The sequence below is a fragment of the Leptonychotes weddellii genome, chromosome 16 (genome assembly GCF_054177405.1).
Source record: "Leptonychotes weddellii isolate Sample4059 chromosome 16, ASM5417740v2, whole genome shotgun sequence".
In the NCBI taxonomy this organism is placed as follows: domain Eukaryota; kingdom Metazoa; phylum Chordata; class Mammalia; order Carnivora; family Phocidae; genus Leptonychotes; species Leptonychotes weddellii.
The window spans coordinates 16,801,434-16,828,030 of NC_138384.1; the positions used below are offsets into that span (position 1 = coordinate 16,801,434).

The 26,597-nt window shown below is 42.4% G+C and overlaps 1 protein-coding gene across 5 annotated transcripts in view; it reads left to right on the forward strand.

The window, feature by feature from the left end:
* Positions 1–65: 65 nt before the first annotated feature.
* Positions 66–26,597, forward strand: part of GFOD2 (Gfo/Idh/MocA-like oxidoreductase domain containing 2) — a 39,088-nt gene continuing 12,556 nt past the window's right edge. The window contains exons 1-2 of one of the 5 annotated variants that reach the window (XM_081806443.1): positions 157–288; positions 10,750–10,863. Coding sequence is in view for 1 of the 5 variants with exons in the window: in XM_081806445.1 (XP_081662571.1) it covers positions 81–288 (208 nt within the window). In the remaining 4 variants the exon portion in view is untranslated. Of the gene's footprint in view, positions 289–361; positions 896–10,749; positions 10,864–26,597 lie in introns of those variants that run through there. The other 4 variants (XM_081806445.1, XM_081806442.1, XM_081806446.1 and 1 more) reach the window with 4 other exon arrangements.

A 26,597-nucleotide genomic window follows, 5' to 3' on the forward strand; every position in this document is an offset into this window, starting at 1 on the left:
AATCTCCGCCCCCAAGGTGCGAGCATGCGCAATCTCCGATCACGGCCCCTCCCCGCGCAGGTCCACCCCCGTCAGGGAGCATGCGCAGACCTCCAGCCGTCCCGCCCCTCCCTTTCCAGAGCTCCCGGTTCCTTAGAAACCAGGCGGCGCGTTCCCGGTGCTTGCGCTTTAGATTCCGGGGCCCGTGCGTCCCCGCCAGCCCCCCTCTTGGCGGGCGGGTGGCGGCTGAGACCGGTCCAGACCCATGGTCTCCAGGGCAGCGCGGGACGGGCGATGCCAGCATGCCAGGTGAGAGGCGGGCCCGCGGCGGCCGGTGAGGATGAAGGAGGGCAGGGCGAGGCAGCCAGCGGGCGTCTACCGGGCCTCCTCGGCGGCCCGGCGCCCGAGGTCGGAGGCGGGGCTACTCAGAGCCTAGGCTGGAGGGGGCCGTTCTAACTGCCAGCGTCGTCGTCGAGTTCGGGGGTCGCCCCGGAGTTAGTCTTCCCAACCTCGGAAATAGGACCTACAGATATGGTCGTATAATTGTAGGATTTGAGCTCCTGGAAGGACCTCGGCCATAACCCATCCCTTTACGGGACGAGGAAACCTACGCTCCCCTGCCCTGCCCGGAGCAGACCGTACCTGTGTGGACTGACGCTTTGTGGACAAGGATGTGAGGTGTGGAAGCCTCAGACAAAGGGCGCTGGTCCATCGTCTTTCAGGGGGAGATGGGACTTTTAGGGGGTAAATCTTTATTTAAGGAAAGAGGGTTCAGGTGGCAGATGGGAGAAGGGACGACTCTCCAGAAAGTGTGGGTGGCTCTGCCAGTCACCGAATGCCCACTGGCCACGTCTCAACGGCCCTGGCCTAGCTTTGAAGCTCAGGAAGGAAGCAGACGGACTATCGGAGACAAAAGGTGAGGTAAGGTGTTCCCATCAAGACGTTATCACATGAATGGGGAGGAAGGAAATGGGGGCGGGGAGATCAGGACTTGTGAATGGTTGTGTGAAGAGTTTACCTCCCAAACTGCAGCTGAATCTGAAGAACGGGACAAGAAGAGAAAAGTTTAAAGCTTTGTTGGCTAGACAGCAAGAAAGGTTATAAACCATCTTATAGAAGAAAGTGGGTGCCCTTTTGAATATCCAGAACCGAGTTGGGGCACCCCCCAGAAGACTTTTGTAAACTCTGGGGCACAAAGGTCTCAGAAGGAAGAGCCGTTGGTGTATGACCCTTCACTTGAAGGGAACACCTATTTAAATTAGAAGAGACACTTAAGACATGTTATTGAGATATGGAGAAGATGGTTGTCTTTAAGTGTTGGGGAAGCTAGATTGATTCTTCATAAGGAAACTCCTTTTCTTCTGGAAAGCTGTGTACACCAGGGAACAAAAGTTTCAATTAAGGCCATCCATTTTACAGAAAATGTGAAAAAGTACTGGTTTTGAACTAGGAATTTAGAGACTGGACTAAGGTGAAAATTTTCAGCAGACAGTTCTGTTGGTGGGCTCCCCATTTTATGGATAAAAATTCTGTTGTTAGGCTTTCTCTTACCACCTGGTTGCCCCACTTTTCCTATGGAATGATTGGTCTGGGTCTGATCATTTATTTTTATTTGCTGGAAAAATTCGGATATATGATTGCTATAGTATTACTAGAATCCGCTAGTAGTAGGATTAGCAATGACAGCTCCCTCCCCCACAAAAAAAAGACAAAGATTTGTAATGTAAAAAGAAGTGTGTGATTTTTAAAAGATGGTCTCTGATTCTAATCAATAAAATCAATTTCTTACTAGCTTGATAAAACTAATTTTCAATGTATATATGATTTTGCAGCAGGTTTTCTTTCCCCCTCAGAGTGATAAGATACATTTATTTATTTATTTAAGATTTTATTTGTCAGAGAGAGAGAGAGCGTGCGCAGCAGGCAGGGGAGAAGCAGCCTCCCCGCTGAGCAGGGAGCCTGATGCGGAACTCAATTCCCAGGACCCTGAGATCATGACCTGAGCTGAAGGCAGACGCTTAACCGACTGAGCCACCCAGGTGCCCCGATAAGATACATTTCAAGTGTGGTGGTGTTCGGGGCGCCTTGGTGGCTCAGTCGGTTAAGCATCTGCCTTCGGCTCAGGTCATGATCCCGGAGTCCCTGTGCCCCCTCTGCCCCTCATCCTGCTCCTGCTCTCTCTCTCCAGGAGTCTCTCTCTTTCTCTCAAATAAATAATCTTTTTCAGAAAATGAAAAAGTATGGTGATATTAATAGGTCAGATTAATTTAAGAAACAAAATTTCATCTTCGGTTCATAAATCAGTGCCATACGATATCTATGATGTTGTGGCTGTGCATTTTATTGATTTTTCTCTATCTATGGAAATATTTTGTATAAATACCTCAAGAGATATAATGGAGTATTATCAGAAGGGTTTGTAATCTATGGGGGAAATTGGCAATGGTAATCAAATGCTGTCAGAAAGCTTTATGAAAATCATTGTATTCTTTTTTTTTAATAGATTTTTATTTATTTATTTGAGAGAGAGAATGAGAGAGAGCATGAGAGTGGGGAGGGTCAGAGGGAGAAGCAGACTCCCTGCTGAGCAGAGAGCCTGATGCAGGACTCGATCCAGGACTCAATCCCGGGACTCCAGGATCATGACCTGAGCCGAAGGCAGTGGCTTAACCAACTGAGCCACCCAGGCGCCCCAAATCATTGTATTCTTTATAAAAACCCTCATTACTTTAGCGCTGGCCCAGATAGAAGACAGACCAGTAGGCCAAAATCAGGGTGAGATGGAAGGGAGCAATTACTGTCTGTCTTGGGAGCTGGACATGGTGTGGGAGGCTGCTTTAAATATAAGTGAAAATACTTTCTTGAATGAGCAGTTAAAGAAGATACTGCATAAATGTGATGAGTGTGCCCCATTAATTGGTGTGCAATTTTTGAGCTCCTATAATCAGAAAGACACTTGCTTTTAAAAGAGAAGGATGGACTTACAGACTCTTCAGAGTGTTTCTTCGTTGCTATAGCAGTGAAACTTTTGACAAATAATTACTTAATATCCACTCCGTTTTCTAGGGCAGCTGAGGGCAGTTATCAAATCTGACCTGTAGTAAAGTAATCAACGGTATTTAACAGGCCAACATACCAGATAAACCAGTAATGCTAACAGGATCTACTTTCACTGAACTGATTTTCTAGTGCCATCTGACATTTGTAACACAAACGGTGTTCAGAAAACACAAGAATCAGTCACAGACCACTAACTTAGAAGTAGGAGAGGAGCCTTTCTGATGTCTGACAAGTCACTCAAGCATATTTATTTTAGGAGGTCCAATTCCAGGATAAATTCATTGTTGGAATTGGACAACATCTAGGAAAAAATTGCAGACTATGCTATTTTTGAGAATTCGTATACAGTATAGTAATGGGACATTATTTTTCTTAAAAGGTAGCAGCTTTATATTCTAAGAGAGTCCAGATACCCAAATTTGAAAAATTTAAATGTCAGGTGTTTTAAAAAGTGGGGATTGAGGGGCGCCTGGGTGGCTCAGTCGTTAAGCGTCTGCCTTCAGCTCAGGTCATGATCCCAGGGTCTTGGGATCAAGTCCCACATCAGGCTCCCTGCTCAGCAGAGAGCCTGCTTCTCCCTCTCGCACTCCCCCCTGCTTGTGTTCCTGCTCTCGCTGTGTCTCTCTCTGTCAAATAAATAAATAAATCTTTAAAAAAAAAAAAGTGGGGATTGAAAGATTATTGAAATAGGCTTGGGCTCATGAAGTCAGAATGGGAAGAGATATTGAGAAAAACATTAAAGCAGTAAGACTTCCTCCACTAAGACTGAATTAGCCATTAGGTCAGGAATGAGCTCACTGAAGTATTATCTCTTTAAGCTGAGACAAAAGAAATGAGAAATGGAGTAATATTTCTTTTCTTTTTTTTTTTTTTAAAGATTTATTTATCTGACAGAGAGAGACACAGTGAGAGAGGGAACACAAGCAGGCGGAGTGGGAGAGGGAGAAGCAGGCTTCCCGCTGAGCAGGGAGCCTCATGCGGGGCTCAATCCCAGGACCCTGGGATCATGACCTGAGCCGAAGGCAGACGCTTAACGACTGAGCCACCCAGGCACCCCGCCATGAGTATATATTTTAAAATACAAACCCTCCTAAGAGTTTCTTGCTAGCGTAAAAGATGATTTGGAGCTTATTTTCTCTCTGCAGACCTTCACCTCTTCTCACGCTATGACTGTATTAAAGTGCTGAGGGAGAGGGCTGACAGAAGTTGTTTCCTATCCCAGGAGTTGGAACCAGACAGTAATGTGGCTACCTAGATAATGAATTTACATGTGTATAATTGAAGGGTACACTGTACACAGCATATGCAGCTTTTGAAGACTGTTATTTCTTTTTAAGATTTTTTTAAAGTAATCTTTACACCCATTGTGGGGCTCAAATTTAAAACCCTGAGATTAAGTTGCATGCTCTTCCATCTGAGCCAGCCATGTGCCCCTAAGACTGTTGTTTTGTTTGTTTGTTTGTTTTTTGGGGATTTTTGGTGCTTGTTGACAGATAATCTTGACCCTTAGGGTCTCTTTGGTGTGTTTTGATGGATGCTTTTGTAGCACGGTATTCCAAAGCATATTAGAGGATGTTCCATGTGGTTAATGTTTTCCGCAACCTGATGTTGGTTACTGCTGGGAAATGGTTATCATCTCTGGGGGGCCTCTCTTGGAGTGGCTCTGGGATCATGTGAAATAGAATGTTTGTCTTGTCAGGCATCCTCTAATTGTCAGGGAGAAGGGAGTGGTGGGGACATCAGTCATATTTCCTGTTACTTTTCAGCCTTTTACATTGATATTCCTGTGCCAGTGGCTTGTATTTTAGAGCAGTGGAGAAAATGAACATAGTATTCCTTATCCGATGTTATTTTCAAAATTAAATGATTGTGCTTAAATGGCTGTTTTGGTTCCTCCAGGCCTGGGCTTGCTTCTGGTCATGGTGGTTTTTAAAAATGATCTTTTTTCTCTTTCCTTTAATGCTTTATAGCCCTGATATACTAAGATTGTTATTCAAAAAACATTTAAATGTCTTTAAGTAATTTCTAAAGTGTTATGGGAATGTTACCAAAATAATGTGAAGTGTGAAATTTTGGGGACTTACTATCTCCTTAATACCATATAAAACCCAGTCTTGGTCCCTAAAGAGCTTAGGGTCTCAGTAGCAAGACAAGACATTGGTATCACTTAAACAATAATCAGAAAATCCTAAAATATAAAATGAATGTCTCTTTTCAGGAGTACATGTCCCATATACATCCTGTATTTTATAACCAGCTTCCTTCATTACACATTAACCGCCCCCCCCCAAAAAAAAGAATAAAGAACATGGTGTGGCAAAGACCTGAGATTAGATTATTTTAGATCCACATTCAACAGCCAAAAGATCGTTAAATGAAACCACAGCTGAGTGTGCTCATGGCCTCGCTGGTAAGCAGTTTGCTGCATATAAGAAGGAGATGCTTGTGAAGGGCATTGGGCATTTCCAGTCACCAGTGAACTACTTAATACTTAGTCTTTTTGGTCACCAGATGCCACGTAACACAGAGTAGAGAATGCCAGTCAGAGTTGCTATGTTCCAGGGTGCCCTACGAATGTCCTCTATCCAAGGGGCACCTGGCTGGCTCAGTTGGTGAAGCGTACAATTCTTGATCTCAGTGAGTTCGAGCCCCATGTTGGGTATGGAGATTACTTAAAAGTAAAATCTTTAAAAAAAAAGGATACCCTATACCTGAAATCCAGAAGGAAGGTAGATGGGTGACTCTCTAGAGTGTCTCTTACTGCCATAGAAATACCAGTTTTCCCAGAAGAGTACTTTTATCCATGTAGAAGGTGGAAACACTTAGAAAACGTCAATAAATTAGGTGAGCACGTTGAAAAATGTTTATCATCATTAAAAACTCGCCCTCTTCTTTCTTGGGCCCTAGTCCAAAACCAAAGTATGTAATACTCTTCTCTCTAGGGTTGGCTGTTTCACATGCATCATGGCCAAATGTGCTTTACCTCAGTGATTTAAAAGTAAAGGCAGAGTCTTTGTTCACGTGCCTGCCACAGTGAAAGATCTCTGAACACTCATTGTGTTCCTGTGTCAAATCAGTCCTTGGTATTCAGCTATGGGTGTAGGAGGAAATGGAAACTAAACTCCAGGGACCTAGCCTGTCTGGATCACTGCTCTGTGCCCCAATTCCTGGCATAATGCCTGACTCATTGTGGCGCTTATAAATATTGGGGAATAAATGAGAAGAGGACTCTGGTGACTGCATAGTGTGCCATTAAAAGGGTTGGGGGGTGCACAGAGGAAGTTCACGTTTGAGAGGAAAGACGAATTTGGGATGGGAGCAGCTGGTAGGTCACTCAGGTGGGGATTTCTAGTAGATACAGACATTTAGTAGAGCTAGAGCTGGAACAAGTTGTTGAGTCTGGAAATTGGAAGTTAAGAATGTTTGCATGAAGGTTATAGTGAAATTGAAGGGTTAGCTAACGTTGCTGTGGTAGAGAGTAGGTCCGAGGATGGAATTTTCAGAGGGATGTCAGTGTGGAACTGGTTGTTAAAGCAGTCTTAGAAAAAAAATAATCTTGTTATTGCCAGATTTTCAAAAGCAATAAAGAATTAATATAGTGGGCAAATAAGTACTTTTTCCTACTGTAATCATCAGCTGAAGCTAACTTTTAGACCTAATGGCAATCTAGATACTTCTGTGGGTGTTAAATTTTTTCTTTATGACCCAATTTAGCTCACCCTTTTGTACTTTGGGTAGTTATGCCTCATTGGACAGGTCATTAGGTCTTTCATTAGTGCCCTCCAGTGCGGACACTGTTCGGACTAGGGCAGGGGGACAGGGAATTGGTGTCTTTGGCCAGTGCTGGGTGTGCTCTCATCCTGTAGTAGCTGCCTAGAGGTTTACTACCATGTCAGCTTGTGGAGCTGAGGGAGAAGCATTTCTTTCCTTTGTCCTGTTTATGTTTTTGCTCTCAATGAGAGGGCAGGAATCTGTGACCATGTCGCTGAATCAGTGTAGGCACTGTTAAAATAAACAAACAAATCACAGGAAAACGAAACCTTCTCCAGAGAGCCTCTGGATCTTTGAAACCCAGGGACCAAAACTTTTATCATAAGTGATTTGTAAAACTCAACAGCTGCTTCTTTAGTCTGGCTTTTTCAGTGGTAACATAAATGCAGGTAAAGATGCTTTCACATCTGTCGGAAAGCAGTGCTGCTGGTGGTACCGGACTGTTAAGTACATGCTGTAGGTACTCCCTCGGCTATGAACATGCAGTGTCCAACTCAGGCTGCAGACCACCGCCCCACCCCAGCCCCACTGTCCCCCTGCCTCTCCTGCCCAGGCTCTGATCATGGGGGGTATGGTTGTCTTTCCTCTTTGGGTCTGGCTCTTCTAGTCAGACATTGACCGCCTATTTGCCACACTGGCTCATTTCCAGATGTCAGGGTTGCCAAAAGGAAGGCTGGGGGACAATTAGATGCATCGTCCTAATTAATTCTTGGTACGTGACTGATGTAGAAGGCATTCCTGCTTATTTCCCCAACAGGTCCTGAGTTTTGCAAAACAATTAAACTTAAAATTGGCCTTCACGGTTTTATTTCCTTTATCATGCCCAAGAATTATGCTCTCATGTTACAGATCCCTTTGCAACTGGATGTTAAGTCACAGTGCCCTTCTCTTAGGGTAATGTTCCACAGTATCAGTTCTGGGGCATCATTCAAAGTAGCTTATAATTGGAGTGCCTGACCGGCTCAGTCAGAGCATGTCTCGGGGTCGTGAGTTCAAGCCCCATGTTGAGCATAGAGCTTACTTTGAAGGAAAAAAAAAAAGAACAAAGTAGCTTATACTCTTAAGATTTTTAATATTTTAAATCATTTTTGCAATATTTATTTAAAATCAGAAAGGCAAAGAAGGAATTAGGCAGGAAAAGCTGTTGCCTTCCAGTCAGTGCACCATCTATATAGGCTTTAACCTGACTTCCTGATTCATTCATTTTTGTACTTACTCATTCATATGTTCATTCTTCAATCATTACTCAGCACCTACTCTGTGTCAGGCACTGTGTTTTGTGCTAGTGACAGCATTGTGTGAGATAGGCAAGATCCTGCTATCATGACAGACACTAAATAGGTGATCCCAGTGAAGTATGATGGGCACTTTGAAAACCAAAGCCCAGGCTGCTGTGAACTGTGAGCCAAATCACTTAACCCAGGCTAGGCATGGCCTCTAAAGAAGTGGTGTTTAAGTGGAGAGAAATCTCAGGAGTTAGCCTGAATAAGTTAGAAAAGATTGTTCCAAGCAGAGCAAACAACTTGGACCAAAATCTCAGAGCAAGACTAAAGGAGTTAGATTTGGTAGCTGCTAGCATGTTAAATACAGTGTAAAGGGAAAGTGGTAAGGTAGAGAGTTGGGGAAGGGTCCAACTCATACTGGGAGATGCTTTGTGAGCCTCATCAAGGAATTTGGGCTTTATCCTAGGGGCACTTAAAGTCTAGGGAAGAAAAGGTCATGACCAGGAGAAACATTAGGTGTCTGTTAAGGAACCAGAACAGCGGATGAATTTCAGGGGCATTGAATCCAGTTGGTGAAATGTACTGATGGACTGGCTGGGGGGGGCGGGGGGGCAGGCAGGCTTCACTGCAGCCAGAGTGGTTCCTTATGAACTGTCACCTGAGGGAGTCCACTTTCATTTGCCTTCCCTTCACAGTTGTCTGTTGTATTTGAGCATAATCTCTAAGTGCTGGGTCATTGTCCTACAAGACCCTTTACATACAGTGTGCTTCTCTGTTAGAGGGAGGAAACTTGACTGTAAGGGGATTGAGCTAACTAGTAATCATAGGTCATGTTATGTGGAGGAGAGTTGTTGGAGAGACAGTTCTAGGTGAGGGCGCCCTCTTAGCAGGTCAAGTTGTAGTTTAAGAATGAGAGCAGCTGCTCATTTTCCTAATCCCAAGTGGCAGGCAGAGCTATTCTGTTATCATATGATGCTTGTTTTCTTTCCTGAACCATTAAATCATATTTTGCTCCAAACTACTTAGATTAGTGACATAAGTCATCTCTATTATATTGGTTAACATATTGCAAGGCGCTACTGAATTATATATAATTTTGATGAGTTCCGTATATATATCTTGGTTTATTAACTAACCATGCAGGAACAAAATCTGAAATATTTAATTTTTTCAATAATATTTATTGAGCACCCACTATATATCAGGCCTTGTTCTAGGCACTGGGGATACAACAATGAATAAAACAGACAAAAAATTCCCTGTCTTAAAGAACCATACATTCTAGCAGGGGTGGTTGGGGGAGACAAACAATGAGGAAATAACTTGTTTCTGATACAGTAACATTTGAGTACAGGCCTGAAGAAAGTGAGGGAGAGAGTAAGCCAAGTGGATAGCTATACAGAAAAGGGAACTGTAAGTGCAGAGGCCCTGAAACGGGAGCATACCTGGCAGGTTTGAGATACATTCAGTACTGAACCACTGTGGCTGGAGCAGAGTGAGTGAGACAAAACAGGACATAAGGTGAGAAAGATAAAAGAAGGGGATGAGGACAGACCATGTAGGACTTTGTAGGTCAGTGGAAGAACATTTGGCTTTTATTCCAAGAGAGATGGGAAGCCTATTGGAGGGCTTGGGTGAAGAGTGACTTGCTCTGACTTACATTTTAATTGAGTCACTCAGTGCTATGTTGAGAATAGATTGGGGCAGGGTAGAATCTGAGAGGCCAGTTAAGCAATTGCAGTAATGTAGGCAAGAGAGGGGGTTGTGACTTGAACTGAGATGGTAGCAATGGGAGTCGTGGGAAGTGCTTGGATTCAGGATATATTTTGAAGGTAGAGAGCCAGCACAGTTTGTTAATGGATCAAATGTGAAGTGTGAGCGAAAACTAAGAATCAAGGATTACTCCCAAGATTTTTAATGGAGCTGTTGGAAAATTTGTGTTACCAGTTTCTGAGATGAAGCCATTGTGGGAAGAGCAAGTTTGGTGGGGGATGGGGGGGATTCCAGGAGCTTAATTCTGGACATTTTAAGTTTGGGATGTGTATTAATATAAACATCTGGGACGACTGGGTGGCCCAGTTGGTTAAGTATCCGACTCTAGATCTCAGCTCGGGTCTTCATCTCGGGGTCATGAATTCAAGCCCCGTGTTGGGCTCCACATTGGGTGTAGAGCCTACTTAAAAAAATAAAATAAACATCCAAGTAGAAATATCAGATAGGCAGTTGTTTATACTAGTCTGAAGCTTGAGAAAGAGGACCTGGCTAAAAACTTTGGGAGTCCTCAGAAAATAGATAGTATATATATTTAAGCCATGAGACTGAATAGTGGTTACCACAGTCATTATCAGGAGAAACTAGCAGAGGGGATTGAGAAGTAGCCAGAGAGAATAGCAGGAGAAATTTGTGTTCTGGAAGTTGAGTGTTTCTAAGAGGGTGGAACATGCTTTATCAGATGCTGCTGCTGTCAGCATCAAAGTGGGATGAGGATGGGAATTGGCCCTTGGATTTTGCAACATTTTAATTGTATTTGACAAATATCAGGTAGCTAAAGTATTTATGACCAGTACTGTAGGGTTGTTGGCCATGGTGCCTCGAATACATAACATAAGATAGTTGTACAGTTGCAGTTTGAAGTTCTGAACATTTCGCTCTTCTACTTCTTTTGGACCCATTTTATTTATTTATTTATTTTTTTACTTTTTTTTTTTTATGTAAGCTCTGTGCCCATCTTGGGGCTTGAATTCATGACCTGAGGTCAAGAGTCACATGCTCTACTGACTGAGCCAGCAGGTGTCCCTGGACCTATTTTATACTGAAGAACTATTGTTGGGTAAGGCTTGAACGCTACTCTGGGAGAAGGCAGTGTCTGCTGATTACAAATTGGCTTTTTAATATGCTCTTTTCTTTACTGAACTACGAACGTATCATTGTTTTTTTAGTAATTCAGTCTTGGTGTTTGAGTAATGCCTTTCTCACGTGGAACTCAAAGTGCTTTACAGATATGTTACTTAACATTTCTTCTTCTTCTTCTTTTGAGAGGGGTTGGGGGGATGGAGAGGGAGAGAGAATCTTAAGCAGGCTCCACACTGAGTGTGGAGTCCGACAGGGGGCTCGATCTAAGAACCCTGAGATCATGACCTGAGCCGAAATCAGGAGTCGGATGCTTAAGCCACCCAGGCGCCCAACATTTCTTTATTTTTTTTTAAGATTTTATTTATTTATTTGTCAGAGAGAGCACAAGCAGGGGGAGTGGCAGGCAGAGGGAGAGGGAGAAGCAGGCTCCCTGCTGAGCAAGGAGCCCGATGCAGGTCTCAATCCCAGGACCCTGGAATCATGACCTGAGCCAAAGGCAGATACTTAACCAACTGAGCCACCGAGGTGTGCCCCAACATTTCTTTAAATAAGATTAATTCATATCCTGCTGAATGCTCTCAGAGTACCCTGTTCTTATTCTTTATAATGTTTATCTCAAATTGTAATGACATATTTATGTGATGATTTGATTGTGTTATCTCTCCTGCTAAACTGTAAACTCTCTGCAGGCAAAAACTGTCTGCTTTGCTCACCAACATAACCTGTGCTTTGCCAGGCCTGGCCAATAGTAGGTAATTAAAGTAAATATTTATTAATGAATCAGTTTGCATAAATTACAGGTATCATTTTTATACATGAGCACCTGAAACACAGGCTATGATTCGCTAAGCTAATGTCACAATCTGTTTTAAAATTAGGTTGAGGGGGGCCCCTGGGTGGCTCAGTTGGTTAGGCATCTGCCTTCAGCTCAGGTTGTGATCACAGGGTCCTGGGATCACTCCCTGCTTAGTGGGGAGCCTGCTTTTCCCTCTCCCTCTGCCGCTCCTCCGGCTTGAGCGTGCTCTCTCTTTCTGTCTGTCAAATGAATAAATAAAATCTTTAAAAAAAATTTTTTTTTAATTAGATTGAGGGCCCATTTCACTTAATAACTAGGGTCCTGGCCTCCCTCTGGCCACAGTGCTTTATTTTAGCTTTTTTAAAAGATTTTATTTATTTCTTTTTAGAGAGAACTAGAGAGCACTGGCAGGAGTGGCAGAGAGAGAAAGAGAATCTCAAGCAGACTGTGTGGAGCATGGAGCCCTATGTGGTGCTCCATCTCACCAACCTGAGATCACGACGCAAGCCAAAATCAAGAGTTGGACACTTAACCAACTGAGCCACCCACGTGCCCCTTAGTATATTTTATTTTTATTTTATTTTATTATGTTTTTAATATTTTATTTATTTCTCTGAAAGAGAGAGAGAGTGCACAAGCAGAGGGAGCAGCAGAGGGAGAGGGAGAAGCAGAGTCTCCACTAAGCAGGGAGCCTGATGCGGGGCTCGATCCCAGGACCCTGGGATCATGACCTGAGCTGAAGGCAGTCGCTTAACGACTGAGCCACCCAGGTGCCTCCCCTTAGCATATTTTATATGAGGTTAGAATTACTGGAAAAATTCATCCACAGAAAAATCTAGCCTCTTGATACTGGCCGTTTGGAATGTCTCAAGGGTCAGAGGTCTGTGGCAGTCTGTAGAGATGGCTCAGAGGAAGGAGGGATGCCCTGAGGAGGCACAGCTTAGGGTGGTTGCTTGTGCTGGGGAACTCCAGGTGTGGAGTTGGTTCTGAGGCGTGGTGGGGGTGGGCACTGAGTGAAGGCTTCTCATTCTTGTGGTATGCCAAGTCTTGTTGTCCAACCTATGTAGCTGTAACCACAAACTGTTACACATCATTTCTTACTTAAAGCCATTATTAACTTTACTTGCATAAAGAAATACAGAAGAGGGCGCCTGGGTGGCTCAGTCGTTGAGCGTCTGCCTTCGGCTCAGGTCATGATCCCAGGGTCCTGGAATCGAGTCCCACGTCGGGCTCCCTGCTCGGCAGGAAGCCTGCTTCTCCCTCTCCCACTCCCCCTGCTTGTGTTCCTGCTCTCGCTATCTCTCTCTCTGTCAAATAAATAAATAAAAATCTTTAAAAAAAAAAAAAAGAAAGAATTTAATCAATATTTAAAAAAAAAAAGAAAGAAAAGAAATACAGAAGAATTCCTTTTGAACCCTCCCTTCCCTAGTATGAGTTGTTTGTGAGTGGTGAGGACTTACCTACCTAACACCTGCGGCTCAGCCGCTTGCCCAGTTTGACATTGGTTAATGGAAATTGCCGTCTTCAGAAACCCTTAGGAAATGCTGACACTGACTAGATCATTGGCCTTAGTGTGAAGTTAATTCCTCGGAAAACTTACTCTCTTGGCTGCAGCCATTGTCTCTATACTGTTGATATCTCCAAAAGTAAGCTGACGAGGTTTTTATGTTGTTTTTGAAAAAAGAGACTTTTAATTCACATAAATCCATTTTGTTTATGAATCTGAACCTTCAAGATGTGAAAAGCTTGTTCTATGTTCTTAAATACAACAACTTAGGGTGATTAAAAATTGAAGTTGGGCACCTGGGTGGCTCAGTCGTTAAGCGTCTGCCTCCGGCTCAGGTCGTGATCCCAGGGTCCTGGGATTGAGCCCTGAACCGGGCTCCCTGCTCCGCGGGAAGCCTGCTTCTCCCTCTCCCACTCCACCTGCTTGTGTTCCCTCTCTCACTGTGTCTTTCTCTGTCAAATAAATAAATAAAATCTTTAAAAAAAAATTGAAGTATAATTTACTTACGATTAATGCACAGATCTTAAGTATTCCTTTTGATGAGTTGTTAAAGTTGTATCACCATGAAAGCACAATGCAACACAGAATATGGAATATTTCCATCACTCTAGAATATTTCCTGTGCCCCTTTCCTGTTCAGTCCTGTACCCCCACCACCACTTCAGCCACCACCACTAACACCTTCTGACTACTATCACTATAAATAAGGTTTGCGTGTTTCTATACTTCATATGAATGGAATCCTACAGTACGGTGGGGTTTTTGGTCTGTATGTGTGCCTGGCATCTTTCACTCAACATATTTTTAAGATTCATAGATGTTGTTGCATGTATTCATAGTTCATTCATTTTTATTGCTTTACTATATTTCATTGAATGACTATGCCGTAACTTGTTTATCTATTCACCTATTGATGAACATTTGGGTTTGTTTCCAATTTGGGGCTATGATGAATAAGGCTGCTGTGAACATTTTTTATACATTTTTGTGGATATATGTTTAACTTGATATGAAACTGACAGTTTTCCAAAGTGAATGATTATACTGTCTTACACTCCCACCTACAATGTATGACAGTTCCGTTTGCTCCATATCCTCCATATCCTCTCCAAACTTTGGTGCTATCGCTCTTTTTTTTATTTTTGCCATTAGTGGGTATCTCATTGTGGTTTTGATGTGTGTGTCCCTGATGACTAATGACATGGATTGCCTTTTCATGTGCTTGTTGGCCATTCCTGTATCTTTGGTGTTGAAGAGACTATTTAAGTCTTTTAACATTTTTATTTTTTATTTTATTTTATTTTTTAATTTTATTTATTGGGGCACCTGGATGGCTCAGTCAGTTGAGCGTCTGCCTTCGGCTCAGGTCATGATCCCAGGCTCCTTGCTCCCCGGGGAGCCTGCTTCCCCCTCTCTGCCTGCCCCTCCCCCGTTTGTGCACTCTCTCTCTCTCAAAATAAATAAAAATCTTTAAAAAAAGATTTTATTTATTTATTTGCCAGAGCGCATGCACGAGAGAGAGCACAATCAGGGGGAGTGGCAGGCAGAGAGGGGGAAGCAGGCTCCCCGGGGAGCAAGGAGCCTGGGATCATGACCTGAGCCAAAGGCAGACGCTCAACTGACTGAGCCACCCAGGCGCCCCAGTCTTCTAACATTTTTACAAGTTTGGGTTGTTCATTTTTTATTGTTGTTTTGTAGGAGTCCTTCTGCATACAAGTTACATACAGTATATATTTGGCAAGTATTTTTTCCTAGTCTCTGGCTTGCCTATTCATTTTGTCTAATGGTGTCTTTGACTGAATAGAATTTTTTTTCCATTTGAAATACAGCTTATTGATGGATTATGCTTTTTGTATCCTGTTCAAGAATTCCTTACCTGACCTATGGTCTTAAAAATATGTTCTGATATGTTTTTCTAGAAGCTTTGTAGTTCTGGCTTTTGCAGTTAGGTGTTTCATCTATTTTGAGTTAATTTTTGTATAAATAGTGAGAGAAGAGGGGTCAAGGTTCTTTGCTATATGGACATCCAGTTGTTCCAACACCGTTTCTTTAAGAGTTTCCTTTCCCCCATTGAACTAATGATTTAATACTTTAGCTGAGGGGTGCCTGGATGGTTCAGTTGGCTAAGCGGCTGCCTTCAGCTCAGGTCATGATCCCAGAATCCTGGGATGGAATCCCGCATCGGGCTCCCTGCTCCCCGGAGAGTCTGCTTTTCCCTCTCTCTCTGTTGTTCCCTCTGCTTATGCCCTCCCTCCCTCTCTCTCTCTCTCTTTCTGTCAAATAAGTAAAATCTTTAAATATATATATATGTATATATATATATACTTTAGCTGAAAAACAATTGACTGCATTTGTGTGCTTTGCAGGGTAAAGATAGTATTACAAGGCAGTAACTTTGTCTTTAGAAATCCCTAATCGCTCTTTTAGAAGCCTGATGCTGAAAAATAGAAAGCATAATTTGTAATTTTAAAAAAGAATAGTTACAGGGCAAACTATTATAGATACACTTTTAAATAGCTTGGCTAGAACCACCCACACTCTATCCATCTGCAAGCTTCTGAAGAGCTGGATGCTTCTAATAGGATCAGGGAGACAATCTCAGAACAAGTAGTGACACTTGAAAAAAAGCAGTTAATCAAAAGAATTCTTAAAGATATACCAAGAGGTACTTAGGATAAATAGAGAATAATCTGACAGAGAAAACATTAACTACTCAATTCCTCTATTATATTTCTCCTTTTATCAAAGACCTAGCTGCGTGGTGTGTGTAGGGGGTTACCTATCTGGAAAAAGCAGGGTCAGGGAAGGTAGAATACCCAGTTCTCAGAACAGTTTTGTTCTCCTGATCCATTTGAATTACATCCCTAGGGTCTGAGAAAACTAGCAGGTGACCATGCTATAGCCCCATATACTATCAATAAACTTTTGAGGCATTATGAAGCAGAGGGAGATGCCAGAAGTTGGGCGACATGCAACATCTGTCTCAGTTTTTAAAGGGAGGCTGATACACTTATTCCTCAGAAAGATACTAGAACATTTTATTAAACAAATGGCCTCTGAGCACAGGGAAGGACAACTGGTGAACACTGAAACGTATATGGGTTTATAAAGAACAACATCATCTAACATTGATTGAGGGCTAATTGTGCCGGGTGCCTAAACTGTGAACAGTTGGTTACTGGCCTTGAGATTTTGGTCAGTTCAGACTCCGTGTGTGTGCATTTGATAACAATATAATATTTTAAGTTAGTTATTTTGGCTTGAAGACATAGCCTGCTAATCAAATTTGCATCTGATACAAAGCTGGTACAAATAGTAGATAAATATTCAAAAAGATCTCAACTGGTAAATAAATGCCCAAGTTAAATGACATTTATTAGAGGAAAGGTTTAAACTTTGGTTCAGAAAAACTAATTGGTACACCCATGTTCATAGCAGCATCATTCACAGTAGTTAAAATGTGAAGCAACCCAAGTGTCCATGGACACATGAATGGACAGGCAAAATGTGGTGTCTACATACAAATGGAAATTAGGGAGTTCTGTCTGTAAAGGAGTGTATCAGTAAGCTTTTGCTATATAACAAACAATTACAACAAACATCACAATTCAGTAGCTTAAAACAAATGTTATTTCTCATGATTCTTTTTCCCCCCCAGGTTTATTGGTATATAATTGACGTATAACCTCGTGTAAGTTAAAGGTTTACAATGTATTGATTTTATTTTCTCATGATTCTTTGGGAGATCTGGGTGGTTGTTCTGGTCTGGGTCAGCTAAGCTGGAACTAGATGGCCTAGGGTGGTCTCACTCATATAACTAGCAGTTGGCTTTGTGTCAGGTGGGGCAGTGAGGATGACTTTGGTCACATGTCTCTTGTGATCCAGCAGGATGGTCTAGGCTCATTCACATGGTGATGGTCCAAGACAACCCAAGAGCAGTAAGAGAGGAAGCCTTCACGCACAAGTAGTTTTCAAACCTCTTGGGTCATTTTGCTCTTGTGCCGTTGGCCAGAGCATGTGACATGATTAAGTCCAGAGTCATTGTGGGAGGTGATTCACTATCTGATGGCATGAAAACAAAAAAAGGGAGTTATTGTGGTCATTGTGCAAACGACCTACCACTACCTAGGAAGTTTAAAGGAAACATAAAAGTTTCATTAGAAACATCACAGATAGAGGCACCTGGGTTGCTCATTCGGTTAAGTGTCCTGTTGATTTCGGCTCAGATCATGGTCTCCTGGTCATGAAATCGAGCCCCGAGTCAGGCTCCGTGCTAAGTAAGTTTTTTTTTTTTTTAAAGATTTTTTATTTATTTATTTGAGACAGAGAGAATGAGAGAGAGAGAGCACATGAGAGGGGGGAGGGTCAGAGGGAGAAGCAGACCCCCTGCCGAGCAGGGAGCCCGATGCGGGACTCGATCCCGGGACTCCAGGATCATGACCTGAGCCGAAGGCAGTCGCTTAACCAACTGAGCCACCCAGGCGCCCCAATAAATAAAATCTTTAAAAAAAAAAAAAAAGATTCTCTCCCTCTCCCTCTGCTCCTCCTGCTTGTGCTCTCTCTCTGAAATAAATAAATCTTAATAAATAAATAAATAAATAAATAAATAAATAAATAAATAAATAAGGAATCATTCCTCACAGGTAGTTCCACAATGTAGAAGACTGAGGACTTCAGGTCCATCTACAGAAGAGTTTTCTGACTGAAATGGCCCCAGAACAGAAGCGAGCCACCAATAAAGGGAGGGTCTTGTCATTGGATGTGTTGGACAGGTCGTATGACCTCTTGTCTTTCTGATCAGCTTGACCTGTTACATCCTGTCTTCCAGGAAGCCTTTCGTGCTTGCACACCACCTGTGGCCCTGTTAGTGATGGCTGTTCTCTATGCTACACACATGTCTCTGTTGCTCTACCTATACTGAATAACAGATGTGTTTACATGCCTATCTAGTCCATGAAATGGAGTTCCTTGAGGGTGATTCACCATCTCAGTGCCAGTGTCTGCAGGAAACTCTGTTCCATCCTCAGGTTGCCTCCTGGTGGTCATTTGACTATGGCAACTCCAGCCATACTGTCTGCATTTCAGACAGAAAGAAGGGAGAAAGAGGGGAAAAGGTGCCTGTCAATGGAGATTACCTCCTTTAAAGAACATTACCAGAAGCTCTACCAAATGATACCTTCTTCCTATATTTATCTTTTTAAGATACATCTTTTTTGCAGGAGAGGTTAAGAAACACAGGTTTTAGTTCTGTGTGTTGCATCTGGTAGAAAAGGATTCCTAGGCACCTTCTGCCCAGGGTCTGACTCCTACTCAAGCTGCCTACGGAATACGTTATGCACTAACACCAGAATTCCCAGAATCTGTGCCTCCTCACACACACAATGAGGTAGGGTATTCTTTTTATCATAGGCCTGGCTACCTTCATGACTATATTCTGTCACTTGGAGCTCCTAGCTTCATAACCCATGGGATAGGGCAGGGATCAGCAAACGTTTTCTATGAAGGGCCAGATGGTAAATATTTTTTTATTTTTGTGGGCCATATGGTCGATGTGTCACCTACTTTACTGTTGTATTACAGAAGTAGCCATAAATAAAGAAATGGATGTGACTGTGTTCCAGAACTTAGAAAAATGAGGGCCAGACTGGATTTGCCCTCCATGGTGGGGAGTGGGGTCTCTTCCTATGGTTTTGAAGAAGCTGTGGCTCCTTGGACTAGGCATACAGAAGGTAAGATAATATTCCACCAGTCTGGGAAGAGCAGAGTCCACAAATCCCAGCTTCTGCACAAGTCTCAATAAGTCAGGCCTTTTGGGTTTCCTGTTTCTCTTAATGACACTACAACTTGTCATTTTATGTTTGGAACTTCAGTGTCATTTTTAGGGGGTCCCATTTCATGAAATATAACTTACATATCAGTAAATTTACTCTTTTTAGTGTACAGTTCTGTGGGTTTTGACAAATGCACACAGTCATGTAATTAACAGCATAGTCAAGATATAGAACAGTTCCTTTACCACCCATCCCCCAAAATTACCTGTAGCTCATTGCAGTTGATGCATGCCCCCAGTTCCAACCCTTGGCAATCACTATTTTCTGTCCCTGTTGTTTTCCTCTTCCATTATGTCACGTAAATGGAATCACACAGTATGGAGCCTTTTGAGTCTGGCATCTTTCAGTTAGCATAATGCACTTGAGATTTATTTTGTCAGTTGAGTGCATCAGTAGTTCATTCGTTTGCTTTACTGCGTAGTATTCCGTTGCATTGACATACTGTTTGTTTATCCATTCACCACCAGTTGAAGGACATTTGTGTTGTTTCCAAGTTTTGACAATTACAAATAAAGCCAGTATTAGACATTAGAAAATTGACATTACCATACAGTCTTTTGTGTGAATATAAGTTTTTGTTTCTCTTGGTAAATACCAGAAGTGGGGCTGCAAGGTTATATGATATGTATATATTTAACTTCATAAGATGACAAACTGTTTTCCATGGTGGCTATACCATTTTTTATTTTCACCAGCAATGAACAGTTGCTTTATAGCCTTGCCAGCGTTAGATACCAGGTTTTCTGAATTTCAGACATTTTAATAGGTGTGTAGTTACATTAAATAAGTTTCAATTTGCATTTATAGTTAATGCAGTCTAATAACTAATGACTGTTAATATGGTAGATTATAGTAATTGATTTTAGAATGTTGAACCAGCCTTGCATTCCTGGGATTAAATTCTCTTAGTCATGATGTGTTCTTTTAACACATTGTTGGATCCTGCTTGCTAATACTTTGTTGAGGATTCTGTGCCTGTGATTATGGAAGATCTTGGTCTGTAGTTCAGTGTTGATTTTGGTTCTTCCCTTCCTCCTTATTACCCCAAATCCTGTTGATAGCTGTCTGCTCCATTTCATTCCCTCCATCAAGCCCTCTTTATCTTTTAGTTGATATCGTAACAGGTTCTTTGTCTAGAGTCTCTTAAATTCTTTTCCACCTAATCCACAAAAAAAAAATGTAATGGTTCTCATTGCTTACTGTATTAGGGTCCAGGCAGAAAACAGCCAGCACACTCAAAGGGTTCATTGAAAAGTCTTTAATAAAGGGATTATTTACAGTGGTGTGAACAGTAAAGGAAACCAACCTACAAGGGATGGTGGAGCACCCCGGGACCGACTACCACTAGTAATGTTACCACCTTAGGCACAATGGAAAAAGGGTGGGGATACCAGAACTCAGTAAAAGCTGTGGCCATAGAAGAGGGGTCCTCAGTAGGTACTTTGACCCTGTCAAGGAACACAGACCCTGCCAGAACTGCATCCTGGTAGAGAGAAGGCAGAAAATAAATAAGTTCATCCTTCCATCCATTTATCTCTCCTCCTGGCGCTTCCCATTGGCTGAACCCATAGCCTGGAGCCTTGGAATTGGCCTCCGACTCCTGAGAGAGCAGGGCCGAGAGGGGATCAGGTGGGGAAGGTGGGGCACACCAAGCATATAAGCATACCCACCTATCAAAGCCCAAATTCCTTAGGTTAGTGCTTGGTGCCACCAGCTCTGGCTCCTGCACACCTTTCTGAAATTTGGGCTGTGTTTTTTTCATTCTTTTGTGTCACAGCATTCCTGTTAGGCCCTCCATAAAGGCGTGATGTATGAACAGATCAACACTGGTTTGAATGGTGATCTGAGGCAAGCACTTGCCAAGCCAGACAACAGAATGAACTTTCCTGGCTCATACTTAGCATAAAGGAGTGAAAGAAGAGTTGTTCCACACATACAAAACCTCTGTTTTTACAGAGGCTCGGGGAAGCTAAGTAACCTGCTCAGGGTTTTACAGTTAGTTATGGCAGCTCTGTCATATACAGCCAGCTACAGAACCCTGGAAAAGTTACCTAGCCTCTGAGCTTCTGTATCCTCATCTGCGGAACGGGACTATGTGGACTTAGATGCACTGTATGTTACACTAAACATTGTTTGGCCTATTGCACTTTACTGTATTTTAGCTCAGAGTATTCTTTATATTCCTACACAGCTTTTGAAGAGGAGACCTCTAAGTCAGTCAGAGAAATTTTTCTAAAATGATGTATGCAGTGACTTACTATGGGCCCAGACCCTGTTATAAATGCTTTACAAATATTAACTCATTTAATCTTTAACTCCCCTATCAGGTAGATACAACTATCCCCATTTTACAGATGAAGAAACAGAAGCACAGAATGATTTAAAAACTTACCTGAGATTACCTAGTTGGTAAGTGGTAGAGCCAGGACTTGAGCCAGGCAAAGTGGCTGCAAATTCCATGCCTCTAACCTCTGTGCTATCTTCCCCATAGCCTTGCAAAGTCCTGTCAGGGCACTTTCCACCCTTCATTCCTGACCAGCATGTGGTCATTAGAGTGTACAGGAACTAGGCAGGGCTGACTTTATGGAGATCTTTGGAGGATGCAAAAGGTATATATACAAGAATGTTAAGGGCAGGGAGTAGGGAAATTTTAGGGGTTAGAAAGGGTAGTCACTGAAATAAGGGAAACTAGCTCAGCCTTCCTGAACAGGAAATACCTAGTGATCAAGCCTGCCTAGCTTCATGCCATCTGGCTTCCTTAGAAGCCAGCTGATGCCCCTTTATGGGTGTTGATGAAGCTGCCCTTTAAGTCACTGTCAGTAAAACAGAGGTTATTAAAATGTCCTCTAATCCGTTCTGTTATTTTAAGCCACCAATACAAACATACACCCAAATATAGAGCATGAAGAAATGAGGTGGGAGAGAAGAGGAAGTGTGCTCTGGTCATGAATTTAGAGAGAACATGGGTGTCCTTGTTTATAGTGGTGTGTCACTCTGGCTCTCATAGCTGTTGGTAATTAATGACCCACAAAACTTACGCAGAAGCTTACCTGTCTAGTGCTACAAATTTGACACTCTCAGGCTCCCAGAATGTCAATGATATGTAAGTAGCCAAAACAACAACAAAACAAAAACAAAACTGCAAATGCAAGAGGTGACCAAAATAGCTGAAGGGGAGAAGTCCAGAACATGATAATTATAGAACATACTATGTGACTGACCTGTTTCTAACTAGACCGGAAGTCTATAAGGGCAGAATTAACAGCAAAGAGGAAAAAGACATAGCTGAGAGTTCATAGACATTATTCATCATTATTAGAAAGAATGATGATTAAGATAAAACCCAATGGTAGAGTGCAGGGGGCAAGCCAAGATCCACAGTCCCAGAGAGTAGAGACAGGAGGGCAGGAAGCTGATAAGGGTCTGGAGGTAGAGACAGCCCAAGTCATGCTTATTTCAGTGGTTCACAGAGGCACAGGTGTCCTTCAGGTAGGGTCAAGTGGGCTATACTGGCAAACCAATCCCTAAGATAGACATGTAAATTACATAGTACATTTGTATCTACACTAGAAGCAAAAGAGATGCTCAATCTGAAAATGAAATTAAGAAAACAATTCCAGGGGTACCTGGGTGGCTCAGTCAATTGAGCATCTAACTCTTGATTTCAGCTCAGGTCATGATCTCAGAGTTGTGTGATCAAGCCCCGTGTCAGGCTCCCCACTCAGTGGTGAGTCTGCGTCTCTTCCCCTCTCTCCCTCTACACCTCCTCCTGCGTGTACTCTCTCTCTCTCTAAAATAAATGAATAAATCTTTAAAAAAAAAAGAAAGAAAAAGAAAAAACAATCCCATTTACAATAGCATTGAACAGGGGCAACTGGGTGACTTAGTCCGTTAAGCGTTTGCCTTTGGTTCAGGTCATGGGTCCTGGGATCGAACCCTGCATCAGGCTCCCTGCTCAGTGGGGAGCGTGCTTCTTCCTCTCTTCCCGGCTCACTCATGCTCTCTCTCTCAAATAAATAAAATCTAAAAAAAAAAATCAAACAAATACTTAGAAATAAATTTAACCAAAAAGTGTGTAACTTACTCTCTGAAAACTACAAAACATTGTTAAAAGAAATTAAAGAAGACCTAAATAAATGGAAAGGCATCCCATGTTCATGGATCATAAAATCTAATATTGTTAAGATGACAATATTCCCCAAATCTACAGATTTAAAGCAATCTCTATCAAAATCCCAGATCGACAAACTGAACTTAAAATTCATAGGAAAATGCAAGGGACCCAGAAGAGCCACAACAATATTGAAAAAGGATGAAGTTGGAAGACTCACACTGACTTCAGAACTTACTGTAAAGCTAAAGTAATCAAGACAGTGTGGTATGCATAAGGATAGACGTATACAGCAATGAAATAAAATTGAGAGTCTCTAAATAAATCCATACACTTATGGTCAACTGATTTTCAACAAAGGAGTTATCATTCAGGGGAAAGAACAAACTCTTCAACAAATGGTGCTGAATAACCACATGGGGAAGAATAAACTAGGACGCCCCTACTTCCCAATTTCTTCATCCCCGCTATCCCTACCACTAATTTATTTTCTATTTCCATGGATTTGCCTGTTCTGAACATTTTACATAAATGGAATCATACAATATATGGCTTTCTGTGACTAGTGTCTTTCACTTAGCGTAATGTTTTCAAGGTTCACCCATGTTGTAGTTTGTATCAGTACTTCATTACCTTTTTTTTTTTTTTAAAGATTTTATTTATTTAACAGAGAGAGACATAGCGAGAGCAGGAACACAAGCAGGGGGAGTGGGAGAGGGAGAAGCAGGCTTCCCGCAGAGCGGGAAGCCCGATGTGGGACTCGATCCCAGGACCCTGGGATCATGACCTGAGCCGAAGGCAGACGCTTAACGACTGAGCCACCCAGGCGCCCAGTACTTCATTACCTTTTGTGGCTGAATAATACTATGTTGTATGGACATACCACTTTTTTTTTTTTTAAGTAGGCTCCACAGGCATAGAGCTTAAGATGGGGCTTGAACTCATGACCCTGAGGTCCAGATCTGAGCTGAGATCAAGAGTTGGACACTTGGGGCACCTGGGTGGCTCAGTTGTTAAGCATCTGCCTTCGGCTCAGGTCATGATCCCAGGGTCCTGGGATCGAGCCCCGCATCAGGCTCCCTGCTTGGCGGGAAGCCTGCTTCTCTTTCTCCCACTCCCCCTGCTTGTATTCCCTCTCGCTGTCTCTCTGTCAAATAAATAAATAAAATCTTTAAAAAAAAAAAAAAAAAAGAGTTGGACACTTAAGTGACTGAGCCACCCAGGCGCCCTGGATATATGGGTGTAAAGCTCTGGAGGGGAATCTGGGCTTGTGCTGAAGATTTGGGAGTCACTGGTATACTGATAAAGCCTTGGACATGAGTAGATAAGAGAGCATGTGGAGCAAGAAGAGAAGAGGACACCTCAAGAACTTCAGCATTGAAAGAAGTGGGGAGCCCAGAAGTGGCACTCAGAAATTATCAGAAAGGTGGATGTCATGGAGGGGGAGAGGGAAGAGAGATATATCCCTAGTACTTGCAGTTGAGGAATGAAATAGTTATGGTGCATTTACTAAAGGAATGCCATGTCTCCCTGACAAATAGGTTGACTCTGATCTGTGAGGAGATGCAAGTGAGGCAGTGTTATGTGGATTAAAGTAGAACAGCAAAGTTGTACATTTGAGTAAAACTTGTTAAAATTTGGGATTTGCAGTGACCAAGTAAGATTTTTTTCTTTAAAGATTTTATTTAATCCTCAGAGAGAGAGAGGCAGAGGGAGAAGCAAGCTCCCTGCAGAACAGGGAGCCCCGTGCGGGACTTGATCCCAGGACCCTGGGATCATGACCTGAGCTGAATGAGCTGAAGGCAGACACTTAACTGAGCCACCCAGGCACCCAAGATTTTTTAAAGATAATTGGAAGACTAAGGAACTAGAAATAGAAAGTATTTATAAAATTATTTTAAATGGTACAGACCCAGTGGAAAACAATATAGTGGTTCCTCAAAAAATTAAAAATCTACCATATGGGGATGGCCGGGTGGCTCAGTCGGTTAAGCGTCTGCCTTTGACTCAGGTCATGATCCCAGGGTCCTGGGATCGAGTCTCTAATCAGGCTCCTTGCTCAGCAGGGAGCCTGCTTCTCCCTCTACCTGCTGTTCCCCCTGCTTGTGCTGTGTCTCTGTCAGATAAATAAATAAAATATTTTTAAAAATAATAAATAAAAATCTACCATATGATCTAGCAATTCTACTTCCAGGTATATACCCAAAGGAATTGAAAGCAGAGTCTTAAAAGGGGGGGGGTGGTCTTGAAGAGAAATTTGAACACCCATGTTCATAGCAGCATTATTTACAATAGCTAAAACATGGAAACAACCCAAGTGTCTGTGTACAGATGAATGGATAAACAAAATATGATATATACATGGAATGGAATATTATTTGACCTTAAAGGGGAGGAAATTCTGACACATGCTTCAACATAGATGAACTTTGAAGACGTTATGCTACGTGAAATAAGACAATCACAAAAAGACAAATACTGTATGATTCCCCTTCTGCGAAGTACCTAGAGTATAGTCCGATTCATAGCAACAGAAAACAGAACATAGGGGCTCCTGGCTGGCTCAGTCAGAGCGTGTGACTCTTGATCTTGGGGTCATGAGTTCCAGCCCCATGCTGGGTGTAGAGGTTACTTAAAATATACATATATATTTTAAAGACAACAAGAAAGTTGAATGGTGATTGCCAGGGTCTGGCAAGAGGGATTGGGATGAGGAATTAGTGTTTAATGGGTACAGAGTTTCAGTTTTGCAAGATGAAGAGTTTTTGGAGGTAGATGGTGCACAATCTGAGTGTATTTCATATCACTGAACCTGTACACTTAAAAATGGTTAAGATGGTAAATTTTATGTGTATTTTACCACACACACACAAAAAAGAATTAAACTTGAAAAGAAAATGATGGTGACACAGGCTCATCCCTATAATCTGACTCAGTGGGTCTGGAGTTACTGGTACCTAACACACAGCCAGAGTGGGGACCCCTGGTTTAGCACATGGGCTGCTGTAGGGGGAAACCGGGTAACCCTGATCACGCCCAAATCTCATCTTGGTTTCCAGGATGACTTTTGTTTAGTTTTTTGTTGTTGTTTTGTTAACTTTTTTTAACTTTTTTCATTTAAATTCAAATTAACATATAATGTATTATTGGTTTCAGAGGTATAGGCCTGTGATTCATCAGTCTTATATAATACCGAGTGCTCATTGCCTCACATGCCGTTCTCAATGTCCAGACTTTAGTTTTGTTCTTTATTTTATTTTTTTATTTTTTATTTATTTTTTTAAAGATTTTATTTATTTATTTGAGACAGAGAGAATGAGAGACAGAGAGCATGAGAGGGAGGAGGGTCAGAGGGAGAAGCAGACTCCCTGCTGAGCAGGGAGCCCGATGCGGGACTCGATCCCGGGACTCCAGGATCATGACCTGAGCCGAAGGCAGTCGCTTAACCAACTGAGCCACCCAGGCG